This window comes from Oncorhynchus mykiss, chromosome 9 (genome assembly GCF_013265735.2).
Source record: "Oncorhynchus mykiss isolate Arlee chromosome 9, USDA_OmykA_1.1, whole genome shotgun sequence".
Classification (NCBI taxonomy): domain Eukaryota; kingdom Metazoa; phylum Chordata; class Actinopteri; order Salmoniformes; family Salmonidae; genus Oncorhynchus; species Oncorhynchus mykiss.
The window spans coordinates 32,663,969-32,683,686 of NC_048573.1; the positions used below are offsets into that span (position 1 = coordinate 32,663,969).

Consider the following 19,718-nt stretch of genomic DNA (forward strand, 5'->3'; position numbering starts at 1 on the left):
CTCGAGAAGGAGCGCTTGAGATGGAGACCTGTGTGTAATGGATGGATTTGACGGATGGGTTGCAAAACAAATCCTGGCATTGCAGGGAACAACTTGCTTTGGCTGTTTTACAGCCTCATACATTAGTAGCAGTAATAATAATAATAAACGATTACTACATTAATATTCTGCACAGGCTGTCGCAGGCCGATTAGGCTATTTCAAAAACTTCACACGACCAGGAGTCAAAAGCCACCTACTGGGCAAAAAAATGTCTGAGGAGTGCATGGATTATTTGAACAATAATGTTGTGTGGAGCTGTTTTTATTAGCGGGAAGAAGTTGAATTAATGTCTAATTGTGGTAAAGAAAAGTGTCATAGTACATAAGAGCATATTTAGCAATCAGGGCATTTGAAGTTGAGCAGAGATCTTTATGCCTTCTGCAAAACCTGGTCTGATGTGGCAAAGAAGATTTGTCCTGTCCCTTTGGGGATGTAGATAAACAGTATTTTAAGGGACTGCAGATAACCGGCGTGGAGCTGTTTTTACGCACCAATAATCTGTCTTTGCTTTTGGTGATATCACCATTGTGCATGCCCTCGGTGACGGTCTGTTCATTACAGCCAAAAGCTGTTTTGTGTGGTTTGTAGTGAGTCTTTTAAAAAACATCTGATCATTCAGTTTCATGAGTATTTCAGTTTTATAGACAGTGTAGTCTTGTACAATAATAGCGGATTACTATAGAGGTGCAATTCTGGAGATTTAAGGGCTTGTTTCTCAGCGCAGGTCAAGTTATTTCTGACATAGGCCTCTAGCTTGGATATGTCTTTACGCACCAGTCTGTAGTACGTATCCACAGCTGGGTCAATAGGCTCAGTTGGGATGAAAATAGATGGAGCCCTAAACACACTTTTTGTGTGGAGAGAGGGTTGCAATTTTTAAAGAACAGTTTTAGATGCAATGTGAGTATGAATTACTAGTCGAAACGCGTTGCAGTTGTGCGTCCTGATATTCAGGCTGATTTGCTCCTATATGTATTATTTTGAATATATTTTCTGTAAATAGTTCCCACAAGTATATTACTGTAAGGGTTGTCGTCGGTGGAAGAAGGAGAGGACCAAAGCGCAGCGTGGTTTGTGTTCATCTTTTTAATAAGAAACTGAACACTTCAAAAATACAAAACAACAAAGTGACATCCGAAACAGTTCTACCTGGTGCAGACACACAAAGACTGAAAATAACCACCCACAAAACACAAAGGAAAACAGGCTACCTAAATATGGTTCTCAATCAGGGACAACGATAGACGATAGCCTCTGATTGAGAACCATATCAGGCCAAACACAGAAATAGAAAATATAGAAAAACGAACAGACTGCCCACCCCAACTCAGGCCCTGACCATACTAAATAAAGACAAAACAAAGGAATAAAGGTCAGATCGTGACAATTACACCATACTGGCTGCCTACTTGTTTTCTTTCTCCAATCATCAAAAAAATGAATATTTCCCAATAGACACTGTAAGAAATGTCAACATGTTTAATAAATAGCATCCACACACGGGGGCGGCTTCATCGCAATGTATTTTTTAAATTTAATTTAAAATATATTACATTCTCCTTTCTTTTGTTTAAATTCTGGCTATATTCCCACTGATTTTCCTTCATGTAAGTAAGCTTTTACACGTGTATTTGTATCTCTTTATTATAAAAAAATAATAGTAATAATGATGATATTTAATTTGTAGAGTGCAATTTCTATGCTCAATGCAAATTTGAAGCTTGTTGGTGTTTGCTTCTGTACGCAAGTTATTTGACCACTGTCATTTGAGATTATTTATTCCCTTTATTTATGAAAATAAGTTGATACTGGCCTTTACTATTTACGATTTTTTTCTGATATTTTAGCTTATTTAACCTTTATTTAACTAGGCAAGCCAGCTAAGAACAAATTCTTATTTACAAAGACGGCCTACCCTGGCCAAACCCTAATCCAGATGGCTCTGGGACAATTGTGCGCAGCCCTATGGGACTCCCAATCACGGCCGGTTGTGATACAGCCGAGATACAGTGCCCTTAGACTGTTGTGCCACTCGGGAGCCCAGGTTGAATGCACCGAGCTGTTTGAACTACTGGCATATAACTCTATTCCACATCAAGTAACTCATGCAAGCAGAAAAATATTTCAAAAACAGATAAAAATACACCTTATGGAACAGCGGGGACTATGAAGCAACACAAACTTATGCATACAAACACACGATTACATATACAGTGCCTTGCGAAAGTATTCGGCCCCCTTGAACTTTGCAACCTTTTGCCACATTTCAGGCTTCAAACATAAAGATATAAAACTGTATTTTTTTGTGAAGAATCAACAACAAGTGGGACACAATCATGAAGTGGAACGACATTTATTGGATATTTCAAACTTTTTTAACAAATCAAAAACGGAAAAATTGGGCGTGCAAAATTATTCAGCCCCTTTACTTTCAGTGCAGCAAACTCTCTCCAGAAGTTCAGTGAGGATCTCTGAATGATCCAATGTTGACCTAAATGACTAATGATGATAAATACAATCCACCTGTGTGTAATCAAGTCTCCGTATAAATGCACCTGCACTGTGATAGTCTCAGAGGTCCGTTAAAAGCGCAGAGAGCATCATGAAGAACAAGGAACTCACCAGGCAGGTTCGAGATACTGTTGTGAAGAAGTTTAAAGTCGGATTTGGATACAAAAAGATTTCCCAAGCTTTAAACATCCCAAGGAGCACTGTGCAAGCGATAATATTGAAATGGAAGGAGTATCAGACCACTGCAAATCTACCAAGACCTGGCCGTCCCTCTAAACTTTCAGCTCATACAAGGAGAAGACTGATCAGAGATGCAGCCAAGAGGCCCATGATCACTCTGGATGAACTGCAGAGATCTACAGCTGAGGTGGGAGACTCTGTCCATAGGACAACAATCAGTCGTATATTGCACAAATCTGGCCTTTATGGAAGAGTGGCAAGAAGAAAGCCATTTCTTAAAGATATCCATAAAAAGTGTCGTTTAAAGTTTGCCACAAGCCACCTGGGAGACACACCAAACATGTGGAAGAAGGTGCTCTGGTCAGATGAAACCAAAATTGAACTTTTTGGCAACAATGCAAAACGTTATTTTTGGCGTAAAAGCAACACAGCTGAACACACCATCCCCACTGTCAAACATGGTGGTGGCAGCATCATGGTTTGGGCCTGCTTTTCTTCAGCAGGGACAGGGAAGATGGTTAAAATTGATGGGAAGATGGATGGAGCCAAATACAGGACCATTCTGGAAGAAAACCTGATGGAGTCTGCAAAAGACCTGAGACTGAGACGGAGATTTGTCTTCCAACAAGACAATGATCCAAAACATAAAGCAAAATCTACAATGGAATGGTTCAAAAATAAACATATCCAGGTGTTAGAATGGCCAAGTCAAAGTCCAGACCTGAATCCAATCGAGAATCTGTGGAAAAAACTGAAAACTGCTGTTCACAAATGCTCTCCATCCAACCTCACTGAGCTCGAGCTGTTTTGCAAGGAGGAATGGGAAAAAATGTCAGTCTCTCGATGTGCAAAACTGATAGAGACATACCCCAAGCGACTTACAGCTGTAATCGCAGCAAAAGGTGGCGCTACAAAGTATTAACTTACGGGGGCTGAATAATTTTGCACGCCCAATTTTTCAGTTTTTGATTTGTTAAAAAATTTGAAATATCCAATAAATGTCGTTCCACTTCATGATTGTGTCCCACTTGTTGTTGATTCTTCACAAAAAAATACAGTTTTATATCTTTATGTTTGAAGCCTGAAATGTGGCTAAAGGTCGCAAAGTTCAAGGGGGCCGAATACTTTCGCAAGGCACTGTACACTATACACACACATTCTTAATGTGTTGTAAAATCTGCTGTGAATGTATTGTATTTAAAGAAATGGTATAACTGCCTTAATTTCGCTGGACCCCAGGAAGAGTAGCCGTTGCCTTGGCAGCAGCTAATGGGTATCCATAATAAAAACAAATACAAAATAGAAGACAAGCCCACCCTCTCAGTTGTGCCATTTAATGTGGAGCACCGCCTATATAAATGTACCTTTTTGTTATGTACATCACGTGATAAATTAGGTGCTAAGAAGGCAGGCTTTAAGGAAATATTGTATATATAACATTTTAATCACAAAAACTGTAAAAAGGATGTGAGGAAGTGTTGTAGTGCAAATGTTTTTCTAATGTTGTCATGTTTTTCTAATGGTCCCATGTGGCTCAGTTGGTAGAGCATGGCACTTGCAATGCCAGGGTTGTGGGTTTGATTCCCAAGAAGAACAAGTAAAAATATATCTGCTCTCAATACTGTAAGTTGCTTTAGATAAGAGCATCTGCTGAACTGCAAACCTCACTAATCATAAAATAGGGAGATTTAACACACAACAACTGTTTGGACCGGCAAGTTTTTCTCAAGTGGATTTATATTCCTTCATGTGATTGACATTTAAAGGTATTTGCAAGTCTAAATGTTATGCAAACAGTATATCCTTTCAATATTTCCAGTTTTTAAATCTTTGGCAGCAGCCTAATTTCACATTGCTTTGTTTGGCTGCACTTTTACTGGGCCTTTTAAATGTAGTAACCCTTTAAACATAGTGGAATAATTCAGCGAAATTATGTATTTAGATGTTTGTTTTCTGACCTTTGTAAGCAGTGACTGCATTCCACACACAATACTACAATGTGACTGTTTTTGAATGCCATTTTTTATATATTTCCTTAAACATCCTCTGTATTATGTAGTTATTTTGTAACCACTGATATGTTCTAGGTCATTTTGAGACCTATAAGTACTGCTGGAATGTCCATATTTTCATTAGGAATTACACTGGTCCCTCAAAACATTTATAAAGTATAAATATCCCTAAAATTAGAGACTGCAACAATACTTTACTAAAGATTAGTAAATGGTTTATAAGGTCCTTCATCAAGTTGTTTAAAAATGTGTGAATAAGTAACTTACTTACATTAATAAATAGTGAGCAAAATGTTTCTAAATGCCTTATCAATGGTTTATTACTGAACAGTATTCTAAAGTATTACCATGTTTCCCATAGAATTGTTCAACTGTAAACTAATCTGGGACAAATACAAAAATTAGGAAAATCATGATTACTGTGTGAAACGAACGGTTTGAGTGAAAAATATGCCTTGTTTTTGAAAGGCATGGGAAAACCAGTGGGCTGGTTTGACACAAAGCGTCCTACAAAGACCTGCCCCTTTATTGTTGGAATGGAGCATAACTAGATGAGCTGTCTTAATGTTAAATGGTCCCATATTAACTCAAAAAGCATCCAACCAGGAAATGTAGAATAACCGAAGTGCAACAATAAGGACCACTTACACGCAAAGAAAGAGTGTTAAGTGTTAACGATGCCTGCCTTATTTTCTTGGCTTCTGCTTTCACTAGCTACTTCAGCTCCTTTCCACTGTTTCACAAATTGCTCACATTCAGATGTTGCTCCTTTCTAGAGCCAGGCTCTCTCTCTATCAAGTTTCAGGAGTAAACACAAAGGAAGGAAGGTGAAGTTGAATTGACATACCTTCTCCCCGACGTCACCTTTTTGCCCATCTTCTCCCATGTCACCCTGTGTGCAAAACAGCAGACAAGCAATTATATTTACCAAGTATCTTGAAATGGCTTATTCATAATTTACAAACAGATAAGAACATTGAAAATGAAATAGAATAATTGTGGCTATTCAGACTAGAACACATGTTCTAGTACATAGTAGCTGTTAACAAATGGCAGTTGTCACCAGGCAAGGCTCAGTAACACACTGAGCCTTGGTGCTGATTTCACATCTTGGTTTCTATAGTCTCATCCATAGTTTCGACTAGCATGAGAAACATCATAACTGTTGACAAATTCAAGAGCATTGAACAGATTGCCCCTGACCTAAGGGTACCACTTCGATGAGAGGTAGTGAGAAGGGGCCACGTCCCTTTGGGCATGCTACTGTAAATAAGGCCTTCTCTGTGATTGGGGTGATGGTGCCAATGAGCTGACGAGTAACCACATCCCCACCTACCTCCCTGGCCCAGGGGACGGGTTGAGAGTTTTCACCTCCTTCTCGCACCCAGCCAATGATAGCAAATCATTAGACTGGGAGGGAGCTGGGACTTTTGTTTGCCCAGCATCACCACTGCATAGCCTCCAAATCTTGGCTGATTAGGTTCCACCAAGAACTTGCAACAAACTTGGTCCTATGACTCAACATAATTGACTCTGCTGATGTTTGGAAACTTCGAGGATTTGGGACATGCCGTCTGAAAACGGTTTGGTTCTAACATCACAATTTTGTCTTGAGTTTAGATATAAAGTGATTCAATGGAACCTGTTTCTATTAAATGTGACTTGTTTCAGGAAACTAGACATATGTTGCACGTCAGGAGAAGCATTTGAACGTTAACATATTTATTTATTTTTTGGGGGGGCAGAAATGCCTTTTGGAAAATGTGAAATTTCATGTGATTTAATGAGAACTTGTATTCCATCTGTAAATACAAATACAATTACGAGTCTAGTCACAGAAAAAGTCAGGAACCTTCCCACTAGCCATGATTGGCTGAGATAATGGATGGGCTGAACATGCCAGGAGATGAGTTTGGAATGGTCTGCCATGTAGCATGCTTCTATCTATAACATGAGCTACTCAGTATGTGCTGTTTTTGAAAGATACAGTGCCTTGCGAAAGTATTCGGCCCCCTTGAACTTTGCGACCTTTTGCCACATTTCAGGCTTCAAACATAAAGATATAAAACTGTATTTTTTTGTGAAGAATCAACAACAAGTGGTGCACAATCATGAAGTGGAACAACATTTATTGGATATTTAAAACTTTTTTAACAAATCAAAAACTGAAAAATTGGGCGTGCAAAATTATTCAGCCCCTTTACTTTCAGTGCAGCAAACTCTCTCCAGAAGTTCAGTGAGGATCTCTGAATGATCCAATGTTGACCTAAATGACTAATGATGATAAATACAATCCACCTGTGTGTAATCAAGTCTCCGTATAAATGCACCTGCACTGTGATAGTCTCAGAGGTCCGTTAAAAGCGCAGAGAGCATCATGAAGAACAAGGAACACACCAGGCAGGTCCGAGATACTGTTGTGAAGAAGTTTAAAGCCGGATTTGGATACAAAAAGATTTCCCAAGCTTTAAACATCCCAAGGAGCACTGTGCAAGCGATAATATTGAAATGGAAGGAGTATCAGACCACTGCAAATCTACCAAGACCTGGCCGTCCCTCTGAACTTTCAGCTCATACAAGGAGAAGACTGATCAGAGATGCAGCCAAGAGGCCCATGATCACTCTGGATGAACTGCAGAGATCTACAGCTGAGGTGGGAGACTCTGTCCATAGGACAACAATAAGTCGTATATTGCACAAATCTGGCCTTTATGGAAGAGTGGCAAGAAGAAAGCCATTTCTTAAAGATATCCATAAAAAGTGTTGTTTAAAGTTTGCCACAAGCCACCTGGGAGACACACCAAACATGTGGAAGAAGGTGCTTTGGTCAGATGAAACCAAAATTGAACTTTTTGGCAACAATGCAAAACGTTATGTTTGGCGTAAAAGCAACACAGCTCATCACCTTGAACACACCATCCCCACTGTCAAACATGGTGGTGGCAGCATCATGGTTTGGGCCTGCTTTTCTTCAGCAGGGACAGGGAAGATGGTTAAAATTGATGGGAAGATGGATGGAGCCAAATACAGGACCATTCTGGAAGAAAACCTGATGGAGTCTGCAAAAGACCTGAGACTGGGACAGAGATTTGTCTTTCAACAAGACAATGATCCAACAAAACATAAAGCAAAATCTACAATGGAATGGTTCAAAAATAAACATTTCCAGGTGTTAGAATGGCCAAGTCAAAGTCCAGACCTGAATCCAATCGAGAATCTGTGGAAAGAACTGAAAACTGCTGTTCACAAATGCTCTCATTCCAACCTCACTGAGCTCGAGATGTTTTGCAAGGAGGAATGGGAAAAAATGTCAGTCTCTCGATGTGCAAAACTGATAGAGACATACCCCAAGCGACTTACAGCTGTAATCGCAGCAAAAGGTGGTGCTACAAAGTATTAACTTAAGGGGGCTGAATAATTTTGCACGCCCAATTTTTCTGTTTTTGATTTGTTAAAAAAGTTTGAAATATCCAATAATTGTCGTTCCCCTTCATGATTGTGTCCCACTTGTTGTTGATTCTCCACAAAAAAAATACAGTTTTATATATTTATGTTTGAAGCCTGAAATGTGGCAAAAGGTCGCAAAGTTCAAGGGGGCCGAATACTTTCGCAAGGCACTGTATAACGTTAGCCGTCGAGAACTACAAAAGTTTTGTAACTTTTCTCAACAACATTGATGCCCTGAATTTAGCAGGCGCTATCAACAGATCAGTTGGAAAAAGTGATGGGCTACTTTCTGCACAAGCTACAGTCAGTGTGAACCGGAGTGTCACGTTCTGACCATCGTTCGTGTGTGTTTTCCTTGTTTTAGTGTTGGTCAGGACGTGAGCTGGGTGGGCATTCTATGTTGTGTGTCTGGTTTGTCTATTTTTATGTTTGGCCTGATATGGTTCTCAATCAGAGGCAGGTGTTAGTCTTTGTCTCTGATTGGGAACCATATTTAGGTAGCCTGGGTTTCACTGTGTGTTTGTGGGTGATTGTTCCTGTCTCTGTGTTTGTTTGTTCACCAGATAGGCTGTTTAGGTTTTCTAACGTTTGTTGTTTTTTGTTAGTTTATTCATGTATAGTTTTCTTCATTAAAAAACATGAATAACCACCACGCTGCATTTTGGTCCGACTCTACTTCACCTAAAGAAAACCGTTACAGAATCACCCACCACAACAGGACCAAGCGGCGTGGTGAAAGGCAGCAGGAGCAGCGTAAAGAGGAATGGACATGGGAGGACGTTATGGACAGCAAGAGTATGGAGTATACTACTTGGGAGGAGATAGACAGGTGGGCGGTCGACCCAGGGAGAGTGCCGGAGCCCGCCTGGGATTCGATGGAGCAGTGCGCGGAAGGTTATCGGAGAATGGAGTTGGCGAAGCAAGCACGGCGGCGCGGAAGGAAGCCCGAGAGTCAGCCCCAAAAATGTATTGGGGGGGCTCACAGGGAGTATGGCTACGCCAGGTAGGAGACCTGCGCAAACTCCCTGAGCTAGAGAGACCGGGCAGGCACCGTGTTATGCTGTGGTGCGCACGGTGGTGGTGCGGGTGCATAGTGCATGGTGTCTCCAGTGCGGGTGCATAGCCGGTGCGGTACATTCCAGCTCCGCGTATCGGCCGGGCTAGAGTGAGCATCGAGCCAAGTGCATTGAAGCCGGCTCTACGCATCTGGTCTCCAGTGCGTCTCCTTGGGCCGGCTTACATGGCACCAGCCTTGCGCTCGGTGTCTCCGGTTCACCTGCATAGCCCAGTGCGGGCTATTCCACCTCACCGCACTGGCAGGGCGACCGAGAGCATTCAACCAGGTAAGGTTGGGCAGGCTCGGTGCTCAAGAGCTCCAGTGCGCCTGCACGATCCGGTCTACCCAGTACCACCTCCACGCACCAGCCCTCCGGTGGCAGCTCCCCGCACCAGGCTTCCTGTGCGTGTTCTCGGCCCAGTACCACCAGTGCCAGCACCACGCATCAGGCCTACAGTGCGCCTCGCCTGTCCAGCGCTGCCAGAGCCTTCCTCCTCTCCAGCGCTGCCGGAGTCTCCCGCCTATCTAGCGCTGCCAGAGCCTTCCTCCTCTACAGCGCTGCCGGAGTCTCCCGCCTGTTCAGCGCAGTTGGAGCCTTCCTCCTCTCCAGCGCTGCCGGAGTCTCCCGCCTGTTTAGCGCTGCCAGAGCCTTCCGTCTCTACAGCGCTGCCGGAGTCTCCAGTCTGCATAGAGCTGCCAGTCTGCAAGGAGCTGCCAGTCTGCAAGGAGCTGCCAGTCTGCAAGGAGCTGCCAGTCTGCAAGGAGCTGCCAGTCTGCAGGATGCCGCCAGAGCTGCCAGTCTGCAAGGAGCCGCCAGAGCTGCCAGTCTGTATGGAGCAGCCAGAGCCGCCAGTCAGCATGGAGCAGCCAGAGCCGCCAGTCAGCATGGAGCAGCCAGAGCCGCCAGTCAGCATGGAGCAGCCAGGGCCGCCAGTCAGCATGGAGCAGCCAGGGCCGCCAGTCAGCATGGAGCAGCCAGAGCTGCCAGTCTGTATGGAGCAGCCAGAGCCGCCAGTCAGCATGGAGCAGCCAGAGCCGCCAGTCAGCATGGAGCAGCCAGGGCCGCCAGTCAGCATGGAGCAGCCAGGGCCGCCAGTCAGCATGGAGCAGCCAGAGCCGCCAGTCAGCATGGAGCAGCCAGAGCCGCCAGTCAGCATGGAGCAGCCAGAGCCGCCAGTCAGCATGGAGCAGCCAGAGCCGCCAGTCAGCATGGAGCAGCCAGAGCCGCCAGTCAGCATGGAGCAGCCAGAGCCGGCAGTCAGCATGGAGCAGCCAGAGTCGCCAGTCAGCATGGAGCAGCCAGTCAGCATGGAGCAGCCAGTCAGCATGGAGCAGCCAGAGCAGCCAGTCAGCATGGAGCAGCCAGAGCTGCCAGTCAGCATGGAGCAGCCAGAGCTGCCAGTCAGCATGGAGCAGCCAGAGCTGCCAGTCAGCATGGAGCAGCCAGAGCTGCCAGTCAGCCAGGATCTTCCAGATCCGCCAGTCAGCCTGGATCCGCTATTCAGCCAGGATCCGCCATTCAGCCAGGATCTTCCAGATCCGCCAGTCAGCCAGGATCCGCCAGTCAGCCGGGATCTGCCAGAACTGCCAGTCAGCCAGGATCTGCCAGAACTGCCAGTCAGCCGGGATCTGCCAGAGCCAACTACCTGCCTGAGCTTCCTCTCAGTGCTGAGCTTCCTCTCAGTCCCGAGCTACCCCTCAGTCCCGAGCTACCCCTCAGTCCCGAGCTACCTCTCAGTCCCGAGCTACCCTTCAGTCCCGAGCTACCCCTCAGTCCCGAGCTACCTCAGTCCCGAGCTGCCCCTCAGTCCAGTGGGGCCGTTGGTAAGGACTACTAGGCCAAGGTCGGCGGCGAGGGTCGCCTATCTAGGGACGCTAAGGAGGTGGACTAAGACTATTATGGAGTGGGGTCCACGTCCAGCACCAGAGCCGCCACCGCGGACAGATGCCCACCCACACCCTCCCCTATAGGTTTAGGTTGTGTGTCCGGAGTCCGCACCTTGGAGGGGGGGTACTGTCACGTTCTGACCATCGTTCGTGTGTGTTTTCCTTGTTTTAGTGTTGGTCAGGACGTGAGCTGGGTGGGCATTCTATGTTGTGTGTCTGGTTTGTCTATTTCTATGTTTGGCCTGATATGGTTCTCAATCAGAGACAGGTGTTAGTCATTGTCTCTGATTGGGAACCATATTTAGGTAGCCTGGGTTTCACTGTGTGTTTGTGGGTGATTGTTCCTGTCTCTGTGTTTGTTTGTTCACCAGATAGGCTGTTTAGGTTTTCTCACGTTTGTTGTTTTTTGTTAGTTTATTCATGTATAGTTTTCTTGATTAAAAAACATGAATAACCACCACGCTGCATTTTGGTCCGACTCTACTTCACCTAAAGAAAACCGCTACACGGAGTGACTAGACACAACACTAGCAAAGAATATGTAGCTACAAACAAAATGGAGTTAAATGGTTTCAGTCTGCCATTCATTCATATATATGGATAAGAGTCTATTTACATTTTCAGATATTATACATTTTTTATTGTGTCAGAAAGTGCAATTTAAAATGTACTGTTAGCTAGCTAGCAAACATTAGCTTGCTGGCTAACATCACATGTATAATCTGTGTAGTAATATTATTTCAATCAAAACTCAATTTGCCTTAATAGTTACAGCCTAATGTTAGCTTGCTAACATTGAACCTAGTTGGTTAGCTATTTAGCTACCTGCAGATTAATAATACAGCTATGACAATGTTTGTATTGGTAGTAGTATGAGTTGGGATTATGCCCGGTACATTGTTTAGCTAGCTTTTGTCTAAACAAAAGACTCCACTTAGCCAGATGATTACATGACCCATCAAGTTAGCCAGGTGTGTCTGGTGGTGATTACGGCCCTCTCCTGTATTTCATGAACATGTGTACATGTCTAGACAACAGTGACCAATCCACTTATGTGGCTGGGGGTGGTTATAGCATTTCCTTCACATGATCCATCAATTTAGACAAGTGTGTCAGCTAAGAATCATCTAATAATTGTAAAATTGTACTTAAAGAAATGTGAACACTTTCTGTTTTTGATATTGCTACTATGCAAGTAAGCATTTCACCGTACCGTTTACATATTCTGTATCCTGTGCATGTGACAAATAAATGTAGATTTTAATTTGATATAGTGTGTGTTTACCAGATACAAAAAATGTGAAGAATAACATAACCTGCACCAAAGTCAGATTACGATGTAGGCCAAGGACTAGATACATTTTTTTCCTTATTGTAGTCTATTAACTTTACCACTTTTATTCTTGAAATCTTTGCTTAGCTACTCACTCTGTTTAGCACATGGCCTCACATGTGAATCCTAAAAGAGATGGGTGGGGCTAAGGCTAAATGATGATGAATGGGTGTGACAAAGAAGACCTCTCCAGTAGGTGAACCAAAACATTCAATGGCCATTTTCTCAAAAGTGTTAATCAACTTTCAAAGCAGAATGACTTTCCCATTGTTCCTCAACTGCAGTGCATGATACACAATTTTCTAGCTCTGTCTCTACTTTTAACCAATGTAAAAAACACAATTTCATATATACATATTTTTTTACATAAGACTGAATCGAGGCGGTCAATTACAAATGACAACACTGCAAATTTTAAAACATGTTTTAGTCATTTAGTAGACATTCTTATCCAGAGTGACTTACAAGAGCAATTAGGGTTAGGTGCCTTGTTCAAGGGTACATCGCCAGATTCTTAACCTAATCTGCTCTGCTATTCAAACCAACGACCTTTTGTTTACTAGGCTACCTGCCTTCCAATTGAATGGAGCAGTTTAAAACTAATAATGATTATCTTTACTTTGAGTCAATTACTGTAGGTAAGTTTAATGGCAGTCATGACCATGTCAAGTTATTATGCCTGTTCATGACTTATATAATGCTACAGTGTAAAGTAGGAAAATCAAGGTAACTGTTACGCTAAACTACAAAGGATGGTTTAGTTCACTGTTACTCTAAACCAGGGCTGGCCAATCCTGGTTCCAGGTTTCCATCCTAGGTGTTCACTTCTGGTTTTCATTCTCTCCTTCTAATCAGGGACTAATTCAGACCTGGGACACCAGGAAGTTCTACCAGGTAGAATGACAAACGGAAGAGTTTCGGCCGGTGCAGATCACCAATTGACATCCATGCACGATTAAAAACCCTTGAGACCAATATAACAAAACTGTTGACACAAGATCATATAACATTATTACATAATATATTTTATATCCCCAATTTATATCCGCCAAGAAACTAAATATAATTTTGCATAGAGGGGTGGGTTGAACATGAAGTTTGACAATTAAAATCAAGTCTTTACCTTTTCACCTCGCTCTCCCATTTCACCCCATTGGAAAAGAATGCAGCTGGTGTTAAACACACAAAGGCTGTGGGAATGTTGAGTTAAGGAAAATTATGGCAGGCAGTCCCAGATCGTATCTGGGGTTAAATTCTGGTCCCTCCTTAGATCAGAGTAGGCTGGTGGGAGGACGGGCTCGTTGTAATGGCTGGAATGGAATTGTATCAAACACAAACATGCAAACCACATGTTTGACTCCATCCCATTAATTCCATTCCAGCCATTGCTATGAGCCTGTCCTCATATAGCTCCTCCCACCAGCCTCCTCTGCCTTAGATACCCCCTTGAGGTGCTGGCACAGGGGTACTAATTTCTCCTAAGTGGACATTTTCTCTTTTCTCCCTCACTCACCTGTCCATCTCCTCATTTGAATTGCATAATGTCACTCAAGTTTAAGAATGTTGTCATCTATCACCCAAAAGGTCCCCTTAGATTTCCTCAATGAGCTTAACCTTGATAAACTAATTTCCTGACGATGGCTCTTCATACTTGGCGACTTCAACCTCCCGACATCTGCCTTCGTTTAATTTATTTCCAACACTTTCTTTTCCCTCCTTGCCTCGTTTGACCTTTCCCAGTCTCCTCCCACTCACAAGGCAGGCAATACACTTGTAAATTGGTGTTTGAAGATAACCCTCTAGTGGGTGGGGTTATATCCTGCCTGTTTGGCCCTGTCCGGGGGTATCATCGTATGGGGCCACAGTGTCTCCTGACTCCTCCTGTCTCAGTCTCCAGTATTTATGCTGCTGTAGTTTATGTGTCGGGGGGCTAGGGTCAGTCTGTTATATCTGGAGTATTTCTCTTGTCTTATCCGGTGTCCTGTGTGAATTTAAGTATGCTCTCTCTAATTCTCTTTTTCTCATGGTCCTAGGACCTGAGCCCTAGGACTATGCCTCAGGACTACCTGGCATGATGACTCCTTGCTGTCCCCAGTCCACCTGGCCATGCTGCTGCTCCAGTTTCAACTGTTCTGCCTGCGGTTATGGAACCCTGACCTGTTCACCGGACGTGCTACCTGTCCCAGACCTGGTGTTTTCAACTCTCTAGAGACAGCAGGAGTGGTAGAGATACTCTCAATGATCGGCTATGAAAAGCCAATTGACATTTACTTCTGAGGTGCTGACCTGTGATTATTATTATTTGACCATGTTGGTCATTTATAAACATTTGAACATCTTGGCCATGTTCTGTTATAATCTCCACCCGGCACAGCCAGAAGAGGACTCCCCTCATAGCCTGGTACCTCTCTAGGTTCTTCCTAGGTTTTGGCCTTTTTAGGGAGTTTTTCCTAGCCACTGTGCTTCTACACCTGCATTGCTTGCTGTTTGGGGTTTTAGGCTGGGTTTCTGTACAGCACTTTGTGGTATCAGCTGATATAAGAAGGGCTATATAAATACATTTGATTTGATTTAATTTGACTTAACCTCATCTTTACAAGATGTCACATTCTGACCATAGTTCTTTTATGTTTTCCTTGTTTTAGTGTTGGTCAAGACGTGAGCTGGGTGGGCCTTCTATGTTGTGTGTCTAGTTTGTCCGTTTCTATGTATGGCCCAATATGGTTCTCAATCAGAGGCAGGTGTTAGTCATTGTCTCTGATTGGGAACCATATTTAGGTAGCTTGTTTTGTGTTGGGGTTTGTGGGTGGTTGTTTCCTGTCTTTGTATTCTCTGCACCAGATAGGACTGTTTCAGGTTTTGCCACGTTTGTTGTTTTGTAATTGTGTTCATGTTTAGTTTCTCTTATTTAAAACCATGAACTCTAACCATGATGCATTTTGGTCCCCTCTCCTTCGACGGAAGAAATCCGTTACAGAACCACCCACCACAACAGGACCAAGCAGCGTGGTAATGGGCAGGAGCAGGAGAGGCAGCGATGTCAGGATTTCTGGATATGGGAGCAGAATCTGGACTATACAACTTGGGAAGAGCTAGACAGTCTCCCGCCTGTCCAGAGCCGCTAGAGTCTCCCGCCTGTCCAGAGGCGCTAGAGTCTCCCGTCTGTCATGAGCCACCAGAGCCGCCAATCTGCAAGGAGTTTCTCCTCCCCGCACTCGCCCTGAGGTGCGTGTCCTCGGCCCAGTACCACCAGTTCCGGCACCACGTACCAGGCCTACAGTGCACCTCGCCTGTCCAGAGGCGCTAGAGTCTCCCGCCTGTCCAGAGGCGCTAGAGTCTCCCGCCTGTCCAGAGGCGCTAGAGTCTCCCGCCTGTCCAGAGGTGCTAGAGTCTCCCGCCTGTCCAGAGCCGCTAGAGTCTCCCGCCTGTCCAGAGCCGCTAGAGTCTCCCGCCTGTCCAGAGCCGCTAGAGTCTCCCGCCTGTCCAGAACCGCCAGAGCCGCCAGTCTGCAAGGAGCCGCCAGAGCCGCCAGTCTGCAAGGAGCCGCCAGTTTACAAGGAGCCGCCAGTCTACAAGGAGCCGCCAGTCTGCCAGGAGCCACCAGTCAGCCAGGATCCGCCAGAGCCGCCAGTCGGCCAGGATCCGCCAGAGCCGCCAGTCGGCCAGGATCCGCCAGAGCCGCCAGTCGTCCAGGATCCCCCAGAGCCGTCAGTCGGCCAGAAGCTGCCAGAGCCGCCAACCAGCCTGACCCTGGTGACATGGTTGATTGTTATGACCATTTTTAGCTCTTATTTAATTATTTACTATAGGTATATGCACTCATGGTTCCAAACAGGATTCATAAAAAAGGAAAACTTCATCACCTGTAGGTTTCTCCATGAAAGAGAACCCAGATGAAGACCTATTGACCAAAATGTAGAGCTCCATTAAATTGTTTGGAGCATCCAAGATCACCGCGACGTGGTTGGCCTCAGTTGCTGGGACCTCTACTATCTGACAACAAGTCTGAAGCTGCTTGGTCTGCTAGCATAGCTTCCTTGACAGCTTGAACACAGTCTGCAACTCTGTAACCTTTGAGACTGGGACCGCGGGCTTGTCTCGGGCTTGTGGCTGTGTAAATCTCTTCTGTTTGTTGCTGTTTTCCATATACCCTGCGACCTGTCCTGGCTGGAACTGTATGGAGTACCAGTGTTAGCCTATGCTGCTACCAAAGCTAATGGAGAGGACACTGTTTCTCCAACACTGGGCATGATCTTTTAAATCAACAAAAATGTCTACAAGCAGTTGTTACAGCAACAGGAAAATAGTTTCAAGAGATTTGTCCAAATAATGGTGGATTTAACAAACAAAATAATGGACGATCTGACCAGAGAGGTCCACGACCTTAAGAAAAGCTTGCAGTTCTCCTTGGGATGTCCTGAAAGGGACTTGCAGCAGGATGACAACAAACAAGAGATGACAGGAGCACTGTCTGAATCATCATTAACTGGGAAAACAGATTTTCTTGAGGGACAATCCAGATGTAATAACATTGTTGTGGAGGTCGTACCAGAGTCTCCACATGAGAACTGTACTGAGTCTGAGGAGAAAGTGAGAAAGACTATCACAGAAAAGCTGCAGATGGATCATAGGAAGATTGAATTGGAGGCTACCACAGGACTGGATAACCTGTAACCAGCTCAGGTGACAGACCAAGGCCAATAGTGGGCAAGTTCCTAAGGTTCAAGGACAAGATGGCTGCTCTGGAGAGAGCCAGGAACTTTAGAGGAACCAACATCTTCAATGAGGTCTATTCGGAAGCTGTGCACCAGAGGCGAAAATAACTTATCCCAGCCATGAAAACTACCAGAGAGAGTGGGGACATTGCTTACATCCACTAATTGTCCATCCTCCCTCCCAAAAGCCTGGGAGGAATGATTAAGCCTAGCTTCCGGGTCAATAGCTTCAGCCCCAGATCTCTTAACACACACTCACTAACTGACACTCACAAGTGCCTGATTATCTGACTAATAGAGTCAGTCAATGTTATTTTCTTCAGTTGTTATCCCTGATAACCTACCTAGGAAAGGGCATTAGTATGGGCTATTTTTAGCCCTTTCCTGGGTAGCTTATCGGAGAGACATATTATGGAGAGAAAAAAACAAAGCATGAAAAGAACATTGTTCAATAACGTGCTAACATCAGACATTCGGCCATCACTGAGACTCACTTGCATAGTTCCTTTGATACAGCAGTAGCAATACAGGACACAAAGACAAGGAGGTTCTAGTCAGAAAATTCACCTTTACTGGGCAATATAAAATAAACATAACATTTTGTTTTATTTATTTTCGCATCTGTGCCCCGGGAGCTTTGTTCCCATCTGTAGGCTCACTCCCTGCCTCTCCTTTTTCCTCCTGCGGTGTGCCACAGTCCTCCATTTGTGGCCTGCACAGCTGGTTGGCCCCGAATTGGTGCGATCAGCGTCGGCATGCCCAGCCAGGGTACTCCCAGCAGAGGGAGTCAACGTCACGGCACGTACCTCCACTATATCACCAACCCCCCGAGTAGAACTCCCAGGAAATCACAATGTTAAGAGCCATATTCGTGTAAAGGATTTTGTGTCTAATACTGTCGAAGTGTTGCGGTTGCAAGTTCACCTACCTCATCTAAAGCCTCTTATTTTGGGGTGCTGCTATAGGCCAAGTGCTAACAGTCAGTATCTGGATAATATGTGTGCAATGTTTGATTATATGTGTGATGTTAAGAGATAGGTATATTTTCTGGCTGACCTGAATATAGACTAGTTTTCATCAATTAACCTGTTCCGCTAGCGGAACCCCTCGCCAACAGCCAATGAAATTGCAGGGCGCCAAATACAAATCAACAGAAATCTCATAAATCTAATTTCTCAAACATACAAGTATTAGGCACCATTTTAAAGATAAAATTCTAATTAATCCAGCGACAGTTTCTGATTTAAAAAATGCTTTACAGCGAAAGCTCCACAAACGATTATGTTAGGTCACCACCAAGTCACAGAAAAACCCAGCCATTTTTCCAGCCAAAGAGAGGAGTCATAAAAAGCACAAATAGAGATAAAATGAATCACTCACCTTTGATGATCTTCATCAGATGACACTTATAGGACTTCATGTTACACAATACATGTATGTTTTGTTCGGTAAAGTTCATATTTATATCCAAAAATCGTATTTTACATTGGCGTGTTACGTTCAGCAGTTCCAAAACATGCAGTGATATTGCAGAGAGCCACATGAATTCACAGAAATACTCATAATAAATGTTGATGAAAATACAACTATTATACATGGAACTTTAGATGCACTTCTCCTTAATGCAACCGCTGTGTCAGATTTTTTAACAAACTTTACGGAAAAAGCATTATCTGAGAACGGCGCTCAGAGACCAAACCAGCCAGAGAAATATCCTCCATGTTGGGTAGTCAACATTATTCATACATAGCATTATAAATATTCACTTACCTTTGATGATTTTCATCAGAATGCACTCCCAGGAATCGCAGTTCCACAATAAATGCATGTTTTTTTCGATAATGTCCATAATTGATGTCCATTTATGTCCAATAGCTTCTTTTGTTAGGACGTTTGGTAAACAAATCCAAAAGCGCGATATGGACCATTCGGACGAAACGTTCAAAAAGTTATATTACAGGTCGAAGAAACTTGTCAAACTAAGTATAGAATCAATCTTTAGGATGTTTTTATCACAAAAGTTCAATATGTTCCAACCGGAGAATTCCATTGTCTGTAGAAAAGCAATGGAACGAGAGCTACCTCTCAAGTGAAAGCGCGTGACTGAGAACGAGGCTGTAGGCAGACCCCTTAGTCAAACAGCTCCCATCCGGCCCCCATTTACATGAGCAGCCTGAAACAACGTTTTAAAGACGGTTGACATCTAGTGGAAGCCGTAGGAAGTGCAAAATAACCCATATCCCACTGTGTATTTGATAGGGGTGAGTTCAAAAACTACAAACCACAGATTTCCCACTTCCTGTTTGGATTTTTTCTCAGGTTTTTGCCTGCCATATGAGTTTTGTTATACTCACAGACATCATTCAAACTGTTTTAGAAACTTCAGAGTGTTTTCTATCCAATACTAATAATAATATGCATATATTAGCATCTGGGACTGAGTAGGAGGCAGTTCACTCTGGGCATGCTATTCATCCAAAAGAGAAAATGCTGCCTCCTATCCCAAACAAGATATAGACTAGTTTTCATCAAGC

General features: G+C 43.9%; 1 protein-coding gene across 29 annotated transcripts in view; it reads right to left on the reverse strand.

Moving 5' to 3' along the window:
* LOC110531933 (collagen alpha-1(XXV) chain) overlaps window positions 1–19,718 on the reverse strand; it is a 356,708-nt gene that overhangs the window by 64,602 nt on the left and 272,388 nt on the right. For 27 of the 29 annotated variants that reach the window (XM_036987806.1, XM_036987809.1, XM_036987813.1 and 24 more), the window contains one exon: window positions 5,593–5,637. The exons of the other annotated variants lie outside the window; for them this stretch is intronic. In XM_036987806.1, the coding sequence (XP_036843701.1) occupies window positions 5,593–5,637 (45 nt within the window). The remainder of the gene's footprint in view (window positions 1–5,592; window positions 5,638–19,718) is intronic. 29 annotated transcript variants of the gene reach the window in all.